General features: G+C 48.6%; 3 protein-coding genes across 4 annotated transcripts in view; 2 read left to right on the plus strand and 1 right to left on the minus strand.

Moving 5' to 3' along the window:
- Positions 1-3,281: 3,281 nt before the first annotated feature.
- On the plus strand, positions 3,282-7,877 carry EIF4EBP1 (eukaryotic translation initiation factor 4E binding protein 1). Its single transcript, XM_026064441.1, has 3 exons — positions 3,282-3,356; positions 5,955-6,119; positions 7,477-7,877. The coding sequence occupies exons 1-3, from the start codon at positions 3,317-3,319 to the stop codon at positions 7,506-7,508; spliced, it is 237 nt and encodes a 78-aa protein (XP_025920226.1). The 5' UTR covers positions 3,282-3,316; the 3' UTR covers positions 7,509-7,877.
- An 8,256-nt stretch (positions 7,878-16,133) lies between these two features.
- NODAL (nodal growth differentiation factor) lies at positions 16,134-17,411 on the minus strand. The gene is made up of 2 exons (XM_026064442.1): positions 16,512-17,411; positions 16,134-16,401 (listed from the first exon to the last, which is right to left on the minus strand). Exons 1-2 carry the CDS (start codon positions 17,277-17,279, stop codon positions 16,249-16,251), a joined length of 921 nt encoding a protein of 306 aa, XP_025920227.1. The 5' UTR covers positions 17,280-17,411; the 3' UTR covers positions 16,134-16,248.
- Positions 17,331-18,106, plus strand: part of ASH2L (ASH2 like, histone lysine methyltransferase complex subunit) — a 15,481-nt gene continuing 14,705 nt past the window's right edge. For both annotated transcript variants that reach the window (XM_026064433.1, XM_026064434.1), the window contains exon 1: positions 17,331-17,412. The gene's annotated coding sequence lies outside the window, so the exon portion shown is untranslated. The remainder of the gene's footprint in view (positions 17,413-18,106) is intronic.

Raw genomic sequence — 18,106 nt, forward strand, 5'->3', positions numbered from 1 at the left:
TGGCTGGGCCACTCCCTGAGGAACAAGCTGGACGCAGCTGAGCGAGGGGCTCTTCCTGGTGTGGCAGCGGGGTGGGGGTTGCTGTTTGCCAGGCCCAGCAGCCTCCCGGCAAGCTGCCGGAGGGGGTGTTGGGTGGGGAAGTGAGGGGTGCCCTGGGGTCTGGAGGTTTGGCCTCTGCTGGCTGCTGCACTGTGAAAGAGAACGAGGGAGCCAGCCCCCAAAATGAGAAGGGGTCCTGGTACTGGGGCAGGGAAATAGCTTCCACCTGTGTGTCCACTGTGATAAACAAGGCTGCTGTTTTTGTGAGTAGCCTTGTAGGGAGTGGAGTCATCCTCCAATTTGGGTTACTTATTAATTCTTATCTCTGATATTTGTGGTTTCTTCTGGCAATGATTAAGTAAAACCCTGCTGCCTTACGGAATTTTTTTGTTCCTCTGGAGTGCTGTACCTCTTCTGAAAATGCTGTGTTCCTCTACTGCAAAAAAAAAAGTGGATTAGTTCCCTCTTTTATTGCTACAAGCCATCTTGTGCAGCCCCCATGGTTTTGTGTGTGACTACTAGGAATGGTGTCCTTTAGGGATCTGCACCTTCAGCTGTTTGCAGCTAACAGAATAAACTGATTCTGAAAATTAGCCCACATCTGCTGCCTGTTTAGAACAGAGGCAAGTGCAATGGAAGTACAAGAGCTGTAAACTTGGTGTTTATCTTAGCTATACCTAATATGCTTTGTCTCAGTATACTACAGAAAGAACATAATGTGCAAAACTTTCTGAAGGGCCTACCTGTTGCAAGGAGTCTATGTCCACACAGCTTCCTTGAATTTGCTGTTTAGCTTGTGTAGTTGGCTTTTGTGAGACAAGTGACTGTTGTTCTGGATGATGACACTGTGCACCAAATCAGCTGTGTGTATTTCTGACTATGGCAGCTGAGCCCCTGTTGAGCAGTGGTTTGAGATCACTTTTTCCATACCTTTAAGGATTTTTCCCCTGTGCTGCTGCATAAAAGATCRATGCAAACAGCAGGAATAATGAAGCTGACTGTACTTGAAGTTCTGCCAAAGGAACAAACTGAATGGAAGGCAGTAGATGTCATTTTGCTAGGCTTTCAGACCTCCTGGTCTTTTTACAACCCATAATATTTTGTGGGCTAAAAAAAYTCAGAAAGAGGGAAGTCAGCATTGCTGACTCACTTCTGTTTTTCGAGTTTATGCAGAAAAGCTTGATTGGGGAACTGAAGTTAGTGTTGTTCTTGCCACATGTTTTTTCTTCTCTGAAAGCAGCAACTAGCTGAAATACTTAAATAGCACTTGCAGTAATTATGTCATGAAAGGAGAATTAGAATTAATGTTTCTCTGCTAGTTCGCGTGCTTGAAGTAACAGAATAAAAGTTGAACACTTGCACTGTGTAGTGTAATGAGAGCTTTCCAGGATTATCTCTGTTTGTCTGTGGAGATGGTTAATGAATGTCTAGAGTGTAGAGTAGAAATATGGATTGTATTTGTTGTTAGGGTGTGCATATCTGGAAAAATCCACAGAGCTCTCGTGACTGCTTGGTACATTTAGTCCCTCCTCAGCCTGTATGAGGACAATTCACCCTTCTAAGGCCCAACTGCAGACTGTCTGCAGGTCAGATGTGGAATTACTATTTCTACGTGAAGGTATAATGAAAAATCCCAGAGGCCTGGGAGAGTGCTAGCCTTTAGGTTGCCAGTCTTCCTTCACTTTTAGCGTTGTAAAGAATTCCTTCTACATAGTCTGGAAGAGCTCTTGGGAGAACAAATATCCATACCTTTCAGAAGTTTAGACCAAACTCCCTATACTAATGTGCTCTGCATGTTATCTTTTAAGCTTGAGTCTTACTGCTGTAGGTGGCTTCTCATAGGTGGTCATCYGCTGTTGTGTGTTAATCTCTATGCACCAGAACTGCTGTCAGTTAAGTCAGTGTCCCTTTAGACATGCTGGGTGCAGGCCAACTTGAACTTGGAGTGCTTCTCTGCTTCCTGAGACAGTGCCTCTGTTGATCTGTTCTTCTGCTAATGCACGTATCCAGCGATTCTCCTGGGCAGAGTACTTTGCATGTAAGCCCAGGCTGCTGCGAAAAAAATTATCTTGTGTTCAGAAGCACTTGTTTTAAATCCTCTTATTGAAAATATTTAACGAAATATTGTAGTCCACTGACAAAACATCTGAGACTTCCTGCAAGCAGTAGATTAAACTTCAAGAGTCAGAAGAAAGTAGCAAATTAAGTTCGTCATGCAAAACCTCTGACTAATTTTCAGTGAAAAAATTGAGCACTGTAAGCTCTGAAGTCATTTCACTGGCTGTAAGCAGAACTGTGGATGTAAGTGAAGTGAATGAGGCTTGGTGCCAAAACTAGAAATCTACAGTAGCAGTGCTGAATGCTAATGCCAATGATCACTCACTTCTCTCGGGTATAGTGTGCTAATGGGGTGCAGGGAAGCTCCTGTTGGAATGCAAATGTCCACAGAAATTTCTGGAGCTTATATCTTCTGGATTTACCAATGTTTGGGTTTTAAACAATGTTGTGTTTGACACAAATCTGATGTTTGCTTTTTCCATGGGGAAAACTAGTGTTATAAAAATCCACTTATGAACCAGAGGGAATCTGTGAATTGATAAGGGCTGGTACTAGAACTTAATTTCTCAGCTTGACTGCTGAGACGGATGCAGACTTAATGTTTTTGTTAATATATTTATTCAAGGCTTTCAATACAGTAGTACCTCACAGCTACAGTGTGCAGAACTATGCCTGTCTAGCATCCAAATTCTTTCTTTCAGGAAGAGTAGGGGTATATTTGCTTTTCTAGTCATCAGATGCTTRTAGATCAGCTCTTTTCATTCTGCTTGTGATCAAAAAGCCAGGTTTTTCCTCACAAGATGTTTCCTTCTGCCCAACATTGAGGTGAAGTTCTTTGGATAATTTGCTTTTGAGTCACCAGAAGCATTGAAGTGACATCTTAAAACACAGTCTGTGAATAAAAGGGATCCTTCTGAGGGAAGGGAACAAGTGTATGTTGATGCTCTGTGAAGTGTCAGCTGTCACATCCCAGCAGCAGAGGAGCAGGGAGGCCCACTGAGTTTGATGCAAGTCAGCTGAGCTTCACCACAGTTTCTGGCTCCTGACCTGGTGCAACACTTTGACAAAAGGAGTCAATTTTCCTTTTTCAGGTACCTTCACAGACCTTTCTGGGCTCTGTGGCCCCCTTTGGAGGGGACGGCAGAACAAAGAAGCTCCCTCCTGATCTGACAGCACAGGAGGTAAACTGCTGTTCTTATTGCAGCAGTCAGCAGAGAAGATGACTGCTGAGTATAAAGAAGCAAGGAGGAGTGCAAGAGGTGATATGTGACCTTTAAGCATAAAGAGCCTGTTCTCGTTAATACTCTGTTCTTGTTTGTCTGGGCTTCTTGCCCATTTGCCACAGGCACATGCACACATTGTCTTTCCCTAAGTAAATTCCACATGAACTTGTAGCTCGGGAGTTGGGCCAGCTCCATCCATCGCAAGCAAGAACACAGGAAGAGCTGTGTTGCTCATTATGCTTGAAATGAGCAATGCTGGTGGGTGGTGTTCCTGCTTGTGTTCACAGTGCTCAGCTGTAGCAGAAGGAGCTGCCTCCTGAATAAGGTTCCTGGTGCTGAAGTGCTCCGTCCTTTCTGGAGGGTGTGTGGTGCTCTGTTAGGATGGTCCCTCTGGTTCTTGTGAGCTTCCAGCTCTGCACAGTCCTGTTGGAAGTTTTCTGGACAGCTGTGGTTGGTAGTTGGTGCTCTGAGCTGTGTCAGCTGAAGCCTGTCAGGTTGCTCCTGTAGCTTTCTGGAGCATCTGCAATGTGCTACCTGCTGGCTGTGTGCTCCAGCAGCTCTTTTCAGGGTGGTTTTAGAAGTTGCTATTTCTCTTAAGACTGGCTGGGGCAGTGGCAAACCTGTGCCATAGCAGAACAGATTGTGTGGGCCCAGAGCAGAGTTTGAATGTGCCATGCTTGAAATCGGTGACATCTGTTATAATGATGCACCTGGAGAGGACGCTGGTGCTGAGGGACTGATGTGCTGCCAGTCCTGCTGACTCCGCTGTGGAGGCAGTGACCCTTTCAACAGGGATGTGGTCACTTGTGGAGTGGCCCAGCTAGCAATTCCTGTGCTCCGTAAAGGCCAGAGCTACAAGGCTGTCTCTGGCAGGGGAGGAACAAGATGGTATTTTACTAGGACACTTCCTTCAAACTTAGTTCTGATGAGAATATTCAAAATGAGCCAAACCCCCTTCTGACCTTCCAGCTGCACAGCAGAGATGGTCAGGTGTTGAAGCCAGGCTTTAGGGAGCAGAGCAGTTCCCGTGCTGCATAGCCTTTCYGTGTGCTCGGTGAATACTAAATGTTCCCTACAGTGGGAGGAGAGCTAGTTGGAAGGGGTCCCTTTATGGATGTCGAGCGCCAACCAAGCTATGCTCCTGTTGACAGCTGTTGTCAGCAATGCTGCTTTGGCTTGGTACAGGGTGTCCGCTTTTGTAAGCGGAGCTCTGCGCATGTGACTGAGCGAACGAATGCAAACCAGGAGTGGAAGTTCTTGTCTGCCTGTTATGAAATGTGCTCCTAATACTCGGTATGTGAACTGCAGTTCTAGGAAGTACCACCCTTGCCTTTGTAAGCCTTCCAGTAACTTAACTCACAGCCTGGGATTGTTCCTTCTCTCAAATCCTGACCAACTGCTGGAGCATACTTCTAAATTGGATTGGTTTTCCCCTCTTTGATCTGGAGAAACAACTCAAATCCAAACCCTGTTCCTGAAAAGTTTAGTGTCTTGATCTCATTGGCAAAACTTCCTAATATCTACTTACTTTCTAGCTGTGCTCCAAAATAAAGGCAAGTTTTTTCCCTGCACATGTGTATACTTATGGCCAAAACTTGGAGTATATGGGAAGTTGATTTTTCCTTCTGATGGGAATGGAAGTAAAGTAAAGGTCCAGTCCATAAAGGGGTGTTGCAACTTTCCTCTTGGTGTGCGTGTGGGGGGGAAACAACAACTGTTTTTCAGTACTTTCTGGGTTAAAGCTGCGGTCTGTTTGGAGGGATCTCTTTTCTGTGGCTTTGAGCTTTTTCCAACACCAGTTCCTTTGTAAGGAACAAGCTGTTCAGTCTAGTGGTGTTCCTAGAAATCTGTGCATGGAGCCTCAACTCTGCTGTTCCCTCTGAGGCTTGTTTTAATCCATTGAAGTTTTTTCTTTCACTTAAAGCAGGAAGAGTGGGATGTGGTCTGGATTCACCATTAAAATGGATGGGCATTAAGGACTGTATTAAAGACTTTTTTGAGAGTATATATAACTAAGCTGCACAGTCAGCACATGGTACATAAAGGCAGGAACTCTGTAGAAGTTTTTGCTGGACAATGTTCAGTGTGACACACCCTGCTGCTTCCTATTTCTTGATACATATGCTTGTATCTGCCTATAGTTCTCAGCCCCTGACAGCTTGGAAAAGCTTGTTATACTTACAAACTGAAATTAAATTCAATTTACTTTTTCTTTTTTTGCTATGACCTCATGTTAGGTGGAATGGATCAGATCTGTTGGATGCAGCAGTGGACTAGGTTTTGGAGTTGTGCTCTGTCCACACAGACTGGTAGCAAAACTATTATTTGGGTGGCTGACTCTTTTGTGCCTTTTTCTTGCAGCTATAAACAGTGTTAATGGTATCTGACTTTCTTCTGAGGTAGCTTGAAGCAGTGAGTGCTATGTAACAAGTATCTTTTTAAATATGCCCTTTATTTTACATGTATAGCTGTGATTTGGATACCCAAACTTTATGACCTGAAATGTAGACCAGGCAGGTCTCTTGAAGGGAATGTTATGCCTGTCTTAGTACTTGGGGAACAATCAAGTAACCCAAATACCATAGCAGTCTTTCATGCATCAAAATACAAAAGTGTCATATCTTCTTTCTATAGGTACTAGAATTATTTATGATCGTAAGTTTTTGATGGAGTGCCGCAATTCTCCGGTTGCCAAAACACCACCTGACCTTCCGGACATTCCAGGTGTTACAAGCCCAAATGTGGAGGAGTCAAAGATTGAAAACAACCATGTCCAGAATTATGAGAAAGTGAGCGTAGGTGAGTGCACAAAAAACAAGTGAAGTACAAAAGTTTACACATGAGATGGAGCCAGATAATTCCTGTGAACTAGGGTTGATGTTTTGATAATTTCTTGCAAAATCAAGGTGCTGTGGAGCTTTATTACTCACTGTAGGTTCTAATATGGTCTCCAGCAATGTGAATGTTTTTCTGTAATTTAAGTGCAATTTGTGTCATGTTATCACTTTATTCTCATTAATTTTGCATTTGGGAAAACGCTACTGGATTAATAGTCCTTTGAGAGAATGAGTGCAGCTGTTTCTGCCTGTGGCTATCCTGTGCCATTTTGCAGTGGCTTTGCATTTTTGAAAATGATCAGCTTACTATTCAAAGCAGGATTTGGTCTGGGGCTTTTTTGGATACCAACCTGAGATGCAAGTTTCTTTTTCTTAACATCAAGGCTTCTGGAGTACAGATGAACTCAATATTTATAGCTAGGATATGATAGCCCTTGTTGGCTCTAGCAGCTTCTACAGAAGCTTGCAAGTGTACAAAAGATAGCAAAATAAAGGTTGTGGCACAGGAGACTAGAGATCATTGGCTACTTTGAGAACTTGAATGCTTGTTGAAAGGCATGCTAGGAGTAAAATGAGCAAATACTGCTCTTGAATGGTTAAAGTTTTATATGAGATTACTTCTTGAAGCAGCGTAAAATACCAGATATTACAGTTGGTCCTCTCCTAAATATAAAAATAGTTTGAGTATTCATTAACTGGCTTCTGTGCTCTAAGCAAAATCTTTCCAGGATCAGTACTGCTTAATGGTTTTTATTACACACAGCTGTGACCTTTAACAGCTCAGCTGGTTCTCTGTTGAACTGAAATATGTACTGCATGCTGGATGCCAGCTTGGTTGTGTCTTTTTTCAAAGAAGCCCTGTCCTCAGGAACTGATCATCACTACTCACACTAACATCCTATCAAATTGCATGAACCATGGATACAGTCATACAGATAAGTCAGGAAATGTATATTTGTCTTTGCTAACAGAAGTCTATCCCAGTGATCCTTTGTCAACAGCATTGTTTCTTTTTACAAGGAAATCCAGGGGTAGAAATTACTTGCTCCACAAGGGATATCTCCTCTACCTCTTCTTTGCTCTCTATACATGAGTAAAATATCCCCTCTTGGGGGCAGAGTATGCATTCTGCTTGCACAAGATGGTTTTGTTCTCAGACTTGATGCCTGAATGCAGGTTTAGTTTATCTGCTGCATACTTGAAGTCCAAACTGCTGTGTTTCTCTGAGGCACAGTTGAACATTGTTGCTTCAGCACAATATTTAGTATTTAATGTGGGACTTTGAGGACTCATCCATGTTTTCCTGTCCTTCTCAACAGGTGAGGAAGAACAGTTTGACATGGACATCTAAAGCACATGCCCTGAGAGTGCTTATCCAATGAAGAGTGGGACCTTGTCTTGAGGATTCCCACCAGCTAGGCTTACAGAAGCCCATGCTTTGAGTGCCTTCCTGCTTCCTGGGAAGGGCAAGTCATTCACTTCTGAGAACAGAATGCATCCTGTTACAAGGACTGAATCTCAGCCTCTCCGTGTGGGTGCAAATACACAAGTACAGCCCCTGCTGGCGATGGGCCACAGACTGCGGGAGACATTCTCAATGATTGTTTTTGTTTCCAGTTTTATGCTTTTGTTAATCATTGTATTACTGTAAAAGTTACAGAAATGCAATATATGGGAGAAATAAAAATAATTTTGTCTCCTGGTATGGGGTTTAATGCAATAAATTGGGCTTCTATCCTTTATTCATTCTAGCAAGACAACTACTAACCTGCAGCAGGGAAAATCTGTAGGGTGATCCTGTATACAGGCTTGAGACCAACATACAGTGGTGAGCACGGTTGTCTCTCTTCCCCCCCCAAGACACAGGCTGCATTAAGATGTGTTAAGCCCTCTTTGCATAAGTATGTACCCTGTGTAACATCTGGTCACTGCAGGAAGCTTGTGCTTTATGAATCTGCTTCCAGAAATAGTTATCAAAACTGTTCATGGTGCACTTTCAGCTGGTTCTTTTGCTAGGTCATGTCACAGGTGTCCCCAAGCTCCTATTACACTAATTGTCACCAGAAATGGTACAGAACTTTAGCAGGCCACAGGTGGAAGAGGCTTGAATTAGTTCAGCAGGAGCCACCTGCAGCTGAGCCCTGCAGAGGGTCCCCTTGCTCTGAGCTGCCTTCCAGGGCTCTAGCAGCCCCTACTAGGGAAATGTCTGAGCCTTCAGCTTCTGTGTTGCCACTCCTGCTTTTCCAAACCAGCTGCTCTCTTCCAGCATGCAAGTAAGTCCTTAATTGTAATGCTTTCCACTGTTTTTTCTGATCCATGCTGAAATTTTTGTTCATCTTTAAAGTTCTGTTTCTCCTTTTAATCTCTTAGAGGGCAGAGATTAAGATCTCTAATTGACCTAATTTCTAATTGAGATCAAGATTTCTAATTGAGAGAGGTTTAACTGGCATGTTAGAAATAGATTTATGTTTGAGTAAGGAAGCTGCACCTGAGAACATAACTGTACCATCAGTTAAATGTAGCTTCCCCCGTAAGTATTTGCATTTCTACTCCCAGTGCAGTTCAACAAATGTGTATTACTCAGCAGTCTGTAGTGTGATGGAGGCATCTTGTACTGTTGGTGTTTGAGGAGGCATTTCAAAGAAGGAGCAAGCACATTAGGACATGGCCTGGACCTTTGATTTTCTGAAAGACAATGAGTGTCTGTTCAAGTCAGTCTTAGCTGATAATATTTAAATATCTGCTAATTAAGTTCAATTGCTACATTATGATCTGCAAGCCTTTAATAATGAGTAACAAAAGAAACAAAGACAAAGCAAATGATGTGGATAGACTTGCATCTTTAAGGTAAGATGAAGTGGTTCTCTGAAACCTTGATGGGAACAGATTCAAATTTATTGCCTTAAAGTGTCATTTTATCAGTGTTTTGCAACTCAGAATAGTATTTGCCTTGTTATTGTGTGCATTCAGTGAGAAGTTGCTATCGCTAGTAGAATGTGTTGCAACTTGCAGCTGGGACTGACTCCTTTTTCCTGCTAAACTAATATTTTCAGGTAGAAATGATACTGCTAAGCTTTAGCTCAGTGGCTAAGAGCACTGCACAGCAGTCAGTCAGGTTCATATGTTCTCATAGTAGTTCTTCTCTCTAGTCATTCCAGAGAATCAAACCACCCTTCAGAACCTTCCTGCTTTGTTTCTGGAGAGAAATAGTGGAAGTTTAGTCTTTAAGAAAATTTGCCATGTTAAGTTAGCTTGCCAAAGTTGGTCACTTTGGGATAGACTTTAAAAGACAGAGTAGAGTGTGTGGGTTGTGGTGGGGTTTTTTTTGCTATAAGTAAGTACATACACTTAGTGCTGAAGCTTGTTTTCCTACTCTGCTCATAGTTAATGCCTGAGCATGACTTTACAGCTAAGTTGTACTGATATAACCCTTGCCACATAGGTAGTTGTCCCCTTGTTAAAAGAGCACAAGAGGAGGATTTTTTGTCCCTCTTACTATTGTGAAATACTTTTCTGCAATTATAACTCCATCCAAAACAGATAAGCTTTAGCCATCTTTTAAGTAATGAAAATGATAGAGCTTTCTGTGCAGCCAAGCCCTGCTGTGTTTGTTTTCTGGGGAGATGGGCTGTGTAACTTGCATTTCCACAACCAAGACACTCGGATTGCATATGGGAGCTGAGATGCTGGCAGACAAATGCTGAGGGTTGCTATTTACAAAACAGCTGCTAGATTTGGCACTTTCTTTACATTTTGTGTGGGCTTTCATGCAAGCCCATTAAGCAGACTGTTCCCTTTGAGGTAGTGTACTAGTATATTTACCCTGGGCTGAGATTTCAATAAGGAATATGGTGCCAGCGGCCCTGCCTGACCTGGCTTGCGAGAGCTGTGTTCTCCTCAAGCTGACTGCAGCTCCTGGACAATGTCCTGTGCCTTTGCAAATGTCCCTTAGAACAAATGAGGTACCGACACAATGGAAAGACACACGGATGTGTGCGCCACAGCCAACGGTGTATCCTGTAGCTAAGGGCTGTGCCACAATAAAAAATGCACATCCAGCTGGCTCTCTGGAAAGAAAGAAGCTTATTCCAGGTTTTTGCTGTGAGTTTTTGATCTGTGGTGGCCTAAACATAAACAGAAGCCTTGGTACAAAAGTGACTGTGCTATGTGGCTTTTTTGAATGAGTGTCAGCTGCTGTGAGATGCAATACTTTTGTTTTCCCCCCATACTCAAAGGATAACTGAACATGCAGTAAGTATTTTAAGTGTCAAGTATTTTGTCTGTGTCCATGATGCCTATATGTTGGTATTTGAATGCATGTGTGGATCTGGCATGATCATCAAAGCTCTGGCTGCTTCCAATAGTGATTCATATCTGATAATTCAGAAAGAGGGAAAGCATCCTGTGCAGCACCTGGCCAGGTGTGAAATGGGTCCCTGAGGGTCAGAATTCCTGCTGGAGTCCCAATGTGTGTGGCCCTGAGGCCATGGATACCTGAATACATTAGCTGGGGGCAAAGCAAGTTGTCCCATCTTTACAAAAGCTGTGAACAAGTGATACGGCTAAGTGACACTTGTTCGTATGCATCTGCTCTGCTGTAATTCAGTCCACGTTTGTGCCTTGAGCTTTGCCACCTCCTGTGCCTGTAAGCTGAGAGCCTGCAGTCTCGGCATCCCCTGCTCTCATTAGGAAGCAGAGCTCCCTTCCCAGTCCCAGCTGTATCCCCAGCTGATACTGCATCCTCGGGTGGGTTTTTGGATCTGTCTCATGGGTGCGCTTGTTCTAGCACTCCAAGCTTGCACAAGCTGCGTAAAGGCTAGCTTCCCAATTTTCAGTGCAGATCCCTGCTTTTCTGGGGTTTGTCACTTGCCTATCACCTTCCACTAAAAGGCTGTGAAGTTGCTTACGTCCYAGGCTGAGCTCTTAAGCTAGCTCAGGCCTTGCTGTGTCGCTGCCCTCCCCGAACTGCCACCATAGTGGGAGGTGAAGCAGCAGTCGGTGGCTGCCTCCCACAGCTGGGACGCTCCGTGGAGGTCTGAGCGGATGAGTGTYGGTTTTGTCACTGGATTTCCTATCCCTGCCTCCTTTCATCTCGAGCAGGGCAGAGCGGTGAGCCCTGACTGCCTCTGTCCTCATCTGTGTCCCGGTCACTGGACTCATAATGACCTAGCTAGTGCCTTAATCAACCATTTGTACAAATATTACCCTTGTGCCTTTGATAGGCGCTTCGGTCTGTTTGTTCTCACTCACTCTTTCCTCGTGCATCCAAAGTAAACTGTGCTTATCTTCCCCTCGCTGAACTTGTGCTGTTCCTCCCAAGGCATGGATATTACTAGACAACAGGTGGGTGGCGGCAGCGACTTGCTTCCCGTTGCTGGCAGGCATTTCATGTAAAATGCATCACAGAAGACGGTGCTCTTACTTGCTTCAAGCTTGCTCGCTTTCAAGAGCGAGAGTAGGGGCTGCAACCATGATGGGGCCATGACAAGYGTCTGGTCGTGCGCCCAGCAAAGGGAAGCTGGAAGGAGCCCTGGGGTCCGTGCCGCTGGGCTGTCCCTCTGGAGACAGGGTGAGCAGTGCTTTCCCAGCCTATCTCCATCCCGATTCCAGCCGGCCAGAGGCTGCTGCAAGCTCGGAGTGGTCCCTCAACCTTTGCTGTTTGCGCTCCTAAGTCTTGCAGCTTTGGTAGGCAGCACTCCTGTTACCATTGGGGTCCCTTCCCTGCATTGTGAAGGAGGGACTCCCTCCTTCCCATCCCGGCATGTAAGGATGCTTTTCATGCTAAAGTCAAGGAAACTCCCACAAACCTCCTGAGAAACTGGTGCTTAAACGGGTCCCTTCTGCCTGCATTAGGCTCCCAAGAGAGTGTCTCTGTTTAAACGGGGGGGCGAGCAGGCTCTGGCTGCGCGTGCCAGCTGGTATCTCCACCGGACCCCTCCCTGGGGTGTATCGGGAGCTCGGCACAAATAACAGATGCGGATGCCCAGGAGTCCTTACTCCGTGTCCCCTTCCCAGCTGTCCTCGCCTGTTGCCTATGGACTGTGCGGTGTCCAGCTGCCGCTGCCCCAGCAGCGCCTCGTGGTGCTGAGTAGCTGCGCTGGCGGTGCAAGCCCCGGCGGTGCTGCCCGCCGCAGAGATCCCCCCTTGGCAAGGGGGTGCCGAGGACTGCCGGAGCAGGATGTGTATTGGCCTCCTGGAAGGGAGAGGCTGCAAAGCTTTCTGCTCGCAGAGATTAGGTCTCCGTTCAGGCACAAGCTCTGCAAAGTGGAGCTCTTAAGCAGATACCTTGCATAAGCACAGTGGTGCGGCTTTGTTGTTGGCCCTCCGCACTTTGATGTTTTCCTTAAAGCCCTGGAATCTCGGCCTTTATTTTTTCATCCTGGTCTTCCGAGAGAATGACCGTCCAGGTCATCCGTCTGCCTTCCCCTTCCACACGATAACTTTTGAACCCGCTGCTCGATTTCAAACAAAGGTGATGGAGGGACAGAGATCTCAAAGATATAACGTTTCAACGAGGTCCAKGGAAATAGGGGGCTGGGTAGAGAAAGATGCAGGGAGAGGAGCTAGAAAGCGTGGGATGGAGGCRGTGGCTCTGTTGGTTTCACTGCTGATGTGACAACAGTTTTTAAAAGTGAGTTCCTATTCTGCAAAGGAAGAGGCAAAAATCTTAGCTTTTATTTCAGGAAAAGCCRGGTCTCAAGACTTCTGTGCGAGTCTGCCTCCTGCTAGGGTTTAGCACCACGRCCTCCCTTTCTGAGCGTTTAACAGCTCCTGCAAATGACCCTCTAATGACTGGATGCTCTCAGTGTGAAACGCTGTCTGAATGTGTAAGCAGCAGCGGTGATCAAGCCCAGGGGAGGGTCTGAGCTCTGAGAACCAGACACGCTTTGTTTATCCGGTGGGTCGGATGTGGATTGGAGATAATCAGGCTGCGCCTGAGGATGTGGAGTGCGGAGCAGGAGCAGCCGGCTGCTCGGCCCGGCAGGGATGGGGAGGGATGGGACAGCTCTCAGCCCACCCAGAGCACCTTGTGCCAGCTGGTCGTCCCCCTCCGCCGCACGGGCCACAGCCGGAGACCTCCCCGGGGCTTCGCAGCCGGTTCCCCCGGCCTGGAGCTGCTCCCCGGCGTTTGGGCAGCTGTAACCTGGGGGAGCAGAGCCCCCGGCCAGGCCGTGCATGGGGTCGAGCCCCCGGCCGGGCTGCGCATGGGTTGCAACAGGGAGGGAAGAGGCTTGGCAAGGAGAGACGCACGCTCACCCCCACGGCATCTCCTCTGCTGCCCAGCCCTGCCACGCAGCCTGGGGTGGCTCCTCTCCTCCTGGCCATCTGCTCCAGCTCGCTCCCCGCCACCCCTGCGTCCCAATCCGTGCGGGTAACTGGAAACGAAAGCTGCCCCRCTGGGCCGGAGCATGGCAAGGGAGCCGCTCGGGGCCAGCCAGGAGTGCAGGCCCTCCCCAGCCTGCACCGTGCGTGGCTTAAAATTATTATTGTTAGAGAACGCAGCCTTTCCCTTATCTCTAAGGAGTAAATAAAGGTGGAAAATCCACTTAGCCCTTCTCTTCTCTTCAAAGGCTGCAGGTGCTTCCCGGGTTGCTCTTGAGCAATGTGCAATCTGCAGACCAGGGAGTGAACTGTTTCTTCATTATCTCAGGAGAAGTTTCCCATTCGTGGAGCTGTTTTATATCTTTTTCACAAGGAGCGTTGCACTATTTGGGGACCTCTCTGTTCCACAGAGCACGTTGCCGTTTGCATGCTACACGCATCGGCGTTGATGCGGATAGCTCTCAAATACACCCGTGCACACAGACGATGCAGTGATATGTGCCCAAATTCTACCCTGCGCCTTCCAAGAGGCGGGAGTGAAGTTACGGAAAGCAACCCGTGTGGTCTGCCAGCAAGACTGCCAACGCCAGCCAGGGCATCCCAGGGGTAGCGGGGTGGAGAGGAAGTTTGGGCGCATTATTTCAGAAAATCCATCTGTGCGAACACAACACCCAGCAGGGTCTGGTTGCTGGTCTTGCTCACGGATGGGCTGGTGTTTCTGGTCCAAATATTTAGCTCATATTTTTAAGTGAAAAGAGTTGTGGACTGTTATGTGTTAGTCATATCAGGAGAATGGCTGCTTCTATTTTAAACTGAGGGAAAGGCCACTGTGCCAGAAAATGTATGTGTTTTTTCCAGCTCTGCCAGCTGGTGTAATAAAAGGCATCAGCTATTCTGCCAAGTCCCTGGAGTGAGCAGTCACTACTGTCATGCAAGAAATTTGGTCCTCATATTTTGCAGGAGTGAGTCTAACCCAGTCATCTGCAGGATTTATGCCTGCGGGGGCCTAAGAGCCTCCCCCTGCACAGAAGCACTCAGCATTTGGGCGGGAGCAAGTGTTTGCTGCCTGGTTTCTAGGACCGAACTTCAACCAGAGACGTTCCCATGAGAAGGAGACCTTCTGGCCAGAGCAGGAGGGAATCGCATCCTAGAAAGTCATTCAACTGCAGGAAAAAAAAAAAAAAGGCTGGTGGTGGAAATTAGCGGAGTCCACTGGGCTTTTTGTAAATATATAATTTATTGATCAATTATACAACCATAACCCTTTCATTKTGGACCCGTCCAGTGAGTGGTCGGAATGGTTTGAGCAAAGCTGTGATTTTACAGATGAAAGCAGTGCAWGAGCTGAGATTTTCTGGGGAGTTACTGGGCAGGGAGGAGAAGACATGCACCAGGACAGACCTGAGGACTGCGTTATTTCCAGGAGTACCCAGCTTGCCACTGGAAACTCTCTCTGGCTCCTGGTGAATGCAGGATGTCTTGGAAAGGTCGGGCTTCTCGTGAAAGCTGTGAGGCAGGAGCCCCAAGTCCGTGTTTCTCACGCCACAGACTCCCGTTGCGATCCTGGGCAAGCAGCTTATTTGATCTGCGTTTCATTCCCCTCCCTCCCTGCATCAGCCCTGTGTCGGAGAAGCCTGCGCAGAGGGTGAACTCGGCAGGGCAGGAGCTGTCTGCTGCAAAGCCCGTTCTGGCGCTCCCGTCCGCAGGGCTCTGGGCACTGGGATAACGCTGCTGCAGCTAGGATTATCTCAGCTTCATCTTAATAGAAATCTGATAGGATTTTTATAGAAACGTAATAGAAATTTCAGTAGGAATGCCTAAACTCCTGAGGAGCACTGAAAATCTCAACTATACAGATAGTGAGTGTGGTCAAATATCTGTGCTGCTCATGTCCCTCTGAGAGTCTTTAGCTACCAGGAATATTGATCATGTGCAAAAGAAAAAACTGATGCCTTTCACAGTGTTTAACAAAAAGGAATGAGGCTCCGAGACCTAGAGCTCTGCATCCCCTGCACATGGCAGGGGCTGATCTCTGGCCTTGCTTGCGCCGCCGGCTCGCGGAGCTGCAGCTCTGCAGCCGGGAGCGGGGTTTTGTGGCTCTTTGTGGCTCTTTGCACCCTGCCCTGGGCTGTGCTGATGGGAGGAGAGGCCTTTCTCTCCCTGGCCTATCTGCCCTGCTTGTTTTCGAACTATGCCTGAAAGCACCCGGGTCCCCAGTGCCGCTCCTCCCTGGCCCCCCCAGCACCTCTCCCTCCCGGCTGCGTGCAGCGATCACATGTCCCACCAGCTCAGCACAAGCTCTGCAAACAGCACAGCAGTGAAGTGTCTCTTCTGCCTTCCCTGCAAGGCGCGTGGATCTGTCTAGGTACAAGAGCAGTGCGGCACAGAGCTCTTAACACCCGAGGGCAGAGTGCTGTGCCCTCCTGCCCCGCGGCAGGCTCAGTTGCAGCTGGGAGCTCTTTGGGAGGAAATTCCAGTGAGATTCCCCTTGTCCCCATCAGGAATAACATCTGTTTCCCACAGCCCTGCCTTAATGCTGACTGTGTCTCCTCTCTCTCCTCTCCTAGCGTGGCAAGACCTTCGCAGACCCACGAGTGCGTGGACTCAGAGGTGGCAGGATCTCAGCAGCGCCCTGATCGGTGCGTGAGTGGCCTTTGTTGTTCATGGTTTAGGCGTCAAGGTTTAGTCCCAGGGTTTAGTCCTTGGGGATGCTTTCTGGGCAGAACCGTGCCCGTTCCCTCCCATTCCCAGCATGCGAAGAGCTTGCTTCAGTTGCAGCCGCACTCTTCGATGATCATGTCTTCATGGTGGCGGATGACGATTTCACCCTTCTCGTAGTACAGCATGGAGAGGGGGCTCATCTTAACCGGGGAGCATGCAGGGCAGGGCACGTGGTTGGGCTTGTAGAGCTTCAGCAAGCTCTGTTGGGAGACACGGAAGGAGAAAGCATAAGTTTCCTGCCTCAAATCAGCAGGGCTGGAGGTAGATGGGGAGCAGAAGGAGGAAAGCAGAAACAGCAAAACCCTCTTACCTGTATGTAAGCGTGGTTGGTGGGTTTGAAGGTCTCATCCACAGGCGATGGACACTGCCCTTCACACCGGTAGGCGTTGTACTTTTTTGGGTAGACAATCCAGCTGCCCCAGCCAGTCTGCTCAAAATCCACTATCATGTCCACTCTCTTGCACAAGGACCTGCCTTCCTCCCCTGGGCCAGGAACAGGGGCATCGCTCACTTTAATCCTTTGCTTTTCCTTCCTGTTTCTACGATGCCGCCGGTTCCCCAAGTCCTTGGAGCCGCTGTCACGCATGACGTGCTTGGAGGTCTCCACTGTTCTGATGAGGGTGTAATCTCCTGGAGACTTGTCCTTGGAGAAGACAAGCAGCAGGACTTTGTCTGTCATGTCTTGGGGCATGGCCAGCTCCCCGTGGCTGGAGTCACTTGAACTCAGCATGCTCGCTGCTGCAGTGGCCGGGATGGCCAACCCACTCATCTCTTGTCCATCCTGTGCCACGGCACTCTCCGATTCTGCAGGACTGCTGTGGCCAGGAGCCACCTCTTGGTGAAGCCAGGACCTGAGCATGCTGGTGATGTTGAACACTTTCCAGGAGGCCTGGGTGAAAGAGGGGCTGCCAGCGAAGGTGCCCAGGAAGAGCTTGTGCGCACAGGTCCTGTTCTCCGGGCACTTCTGCTTCGGGCTGTGGTAGATGTCCAGTGTGACATTCTGGGACTGCGAGAGATCAGGCAGGTGGACTCGGAGCTCAGCCAGATTCACCTCCTGGCTGCTGGAGATGGAGCTCATGTCGAAAGAGAAAGCCCAGCGAGACCCGTTCTGGAGAGAACCTGAAACCGGACGGGGACAGTGAGGAATACGCCTGGCCCAAGCCCTCTGCCCGCCACCCTGCTGCGGGCTGGAGGGGACACAGGCTTTGTGGGTGAGCGCCAGGAGACAGATGCACTTGCAGAGCTGCCAGGGGCACAGTCCCTGCCACCAGGAGCTCTGTCCCCTTAGCCAGACCCCGGCTTGGGGGGAAAACCAGTTAGTGATCACCCCGAGCCCGGAGAGGGAGCCGGAGATGGGTTCCTGGGGAGCCAAGCAGACCCCGTTAGTGCCTCCCTGCTCCTGTGCCTCCTCCCCACCAGCCTGCTCACACCGTCTTTCCCAAGCGGAGCTGGAGAGGATGCTCATGTCCCACCCCCCTGCCCCCCCTTTTGGAGTGGGTGGGTGAAAGGAGGCACAGCCGGGAAGCAGGGAGCTGAGCCCTGTGCTGGGGACAGGGATGCCTGGAGCCAGGGGAGCCAGGAAGGTGCCAGTCCTGGGGACAGGGAGCCTGGGGACAGGGGAGCTGGGGACAGTGCTGGTCCTGGGGACAGGGATGCCCTGGGACAGGGGAGCCCGGGGACAGTGCCGGTCCCGGGGACAGGGATGCCCGGAGCTGGGGGAGCCAGGAAGGTGCCGGTCCTGGGGACAGGGAGCCTGGGGACAGGCGAGCTGGGGACAGTGCTGGTCCCGGGGACAGGGATGCCCGGAGACAGGGAGCCCGGGGACAGTGCCGGTCCTGGGGACAGGGAGCTTGGGGACAGGGGAGCTGGGGACAGTGCGGGTCCCGGGGACAGGGATGCCTGGAG

Source organism: Apteryx rowi, unplaced genomic scaffold, assembly GCF_003343035.1.
Source record: "Apteryx rowi isolate R43461 unplaced genomic scaffold, aptRow1 scaffold_217, whole genome shotgun sequence".
NCBI classification, from domain to species: Eukaryota; Metazoa; Chordata; class Aves; order Apterygiformes; family Apterygidae; genus Apteryx; species Apteryx rowi.

Excerpts from the sequence above, each read along its gene's own strand:
- EIF4EBP1 (XM_026064441.1), top strand. The coding sequence starts at position 3,317 with ATGACTGCTGAGTATAAAGAAGCAAGGAGGAGTGCAAGAG. Across the intron at positions 3,357-5,954 it reads AGCAAGGAGGAGTGCAAGAG|GTACTAGAATTATTTATGAT; the intron begins GTGATATGTGAC and ends TTCTTTCTATAG. Across the intron at positions 6,120-7,476 it reads TTATGAGAAAGTGAGCGTAG|GTGAGGAAGAACAGTTTGAC; the intron begins GTGAGTGCACAA and ends CCTTCTCAACAG.
- NODAL (XM_026064442.1), bottom strand. The coding sequence starts at position 17,279 with ATGAGCTCCATCTCCAGCAGCCAGGAGGTGAATCTGGCTGAGCTCCGA. Across the intron at positions 16,402-16,511 it reads CCAACCACGCTTACATACAG|AGCTTGCTGAAGCTCTACAA; the intron begins GTAAGAGGGTTT and ends GTCTCCCAACAG.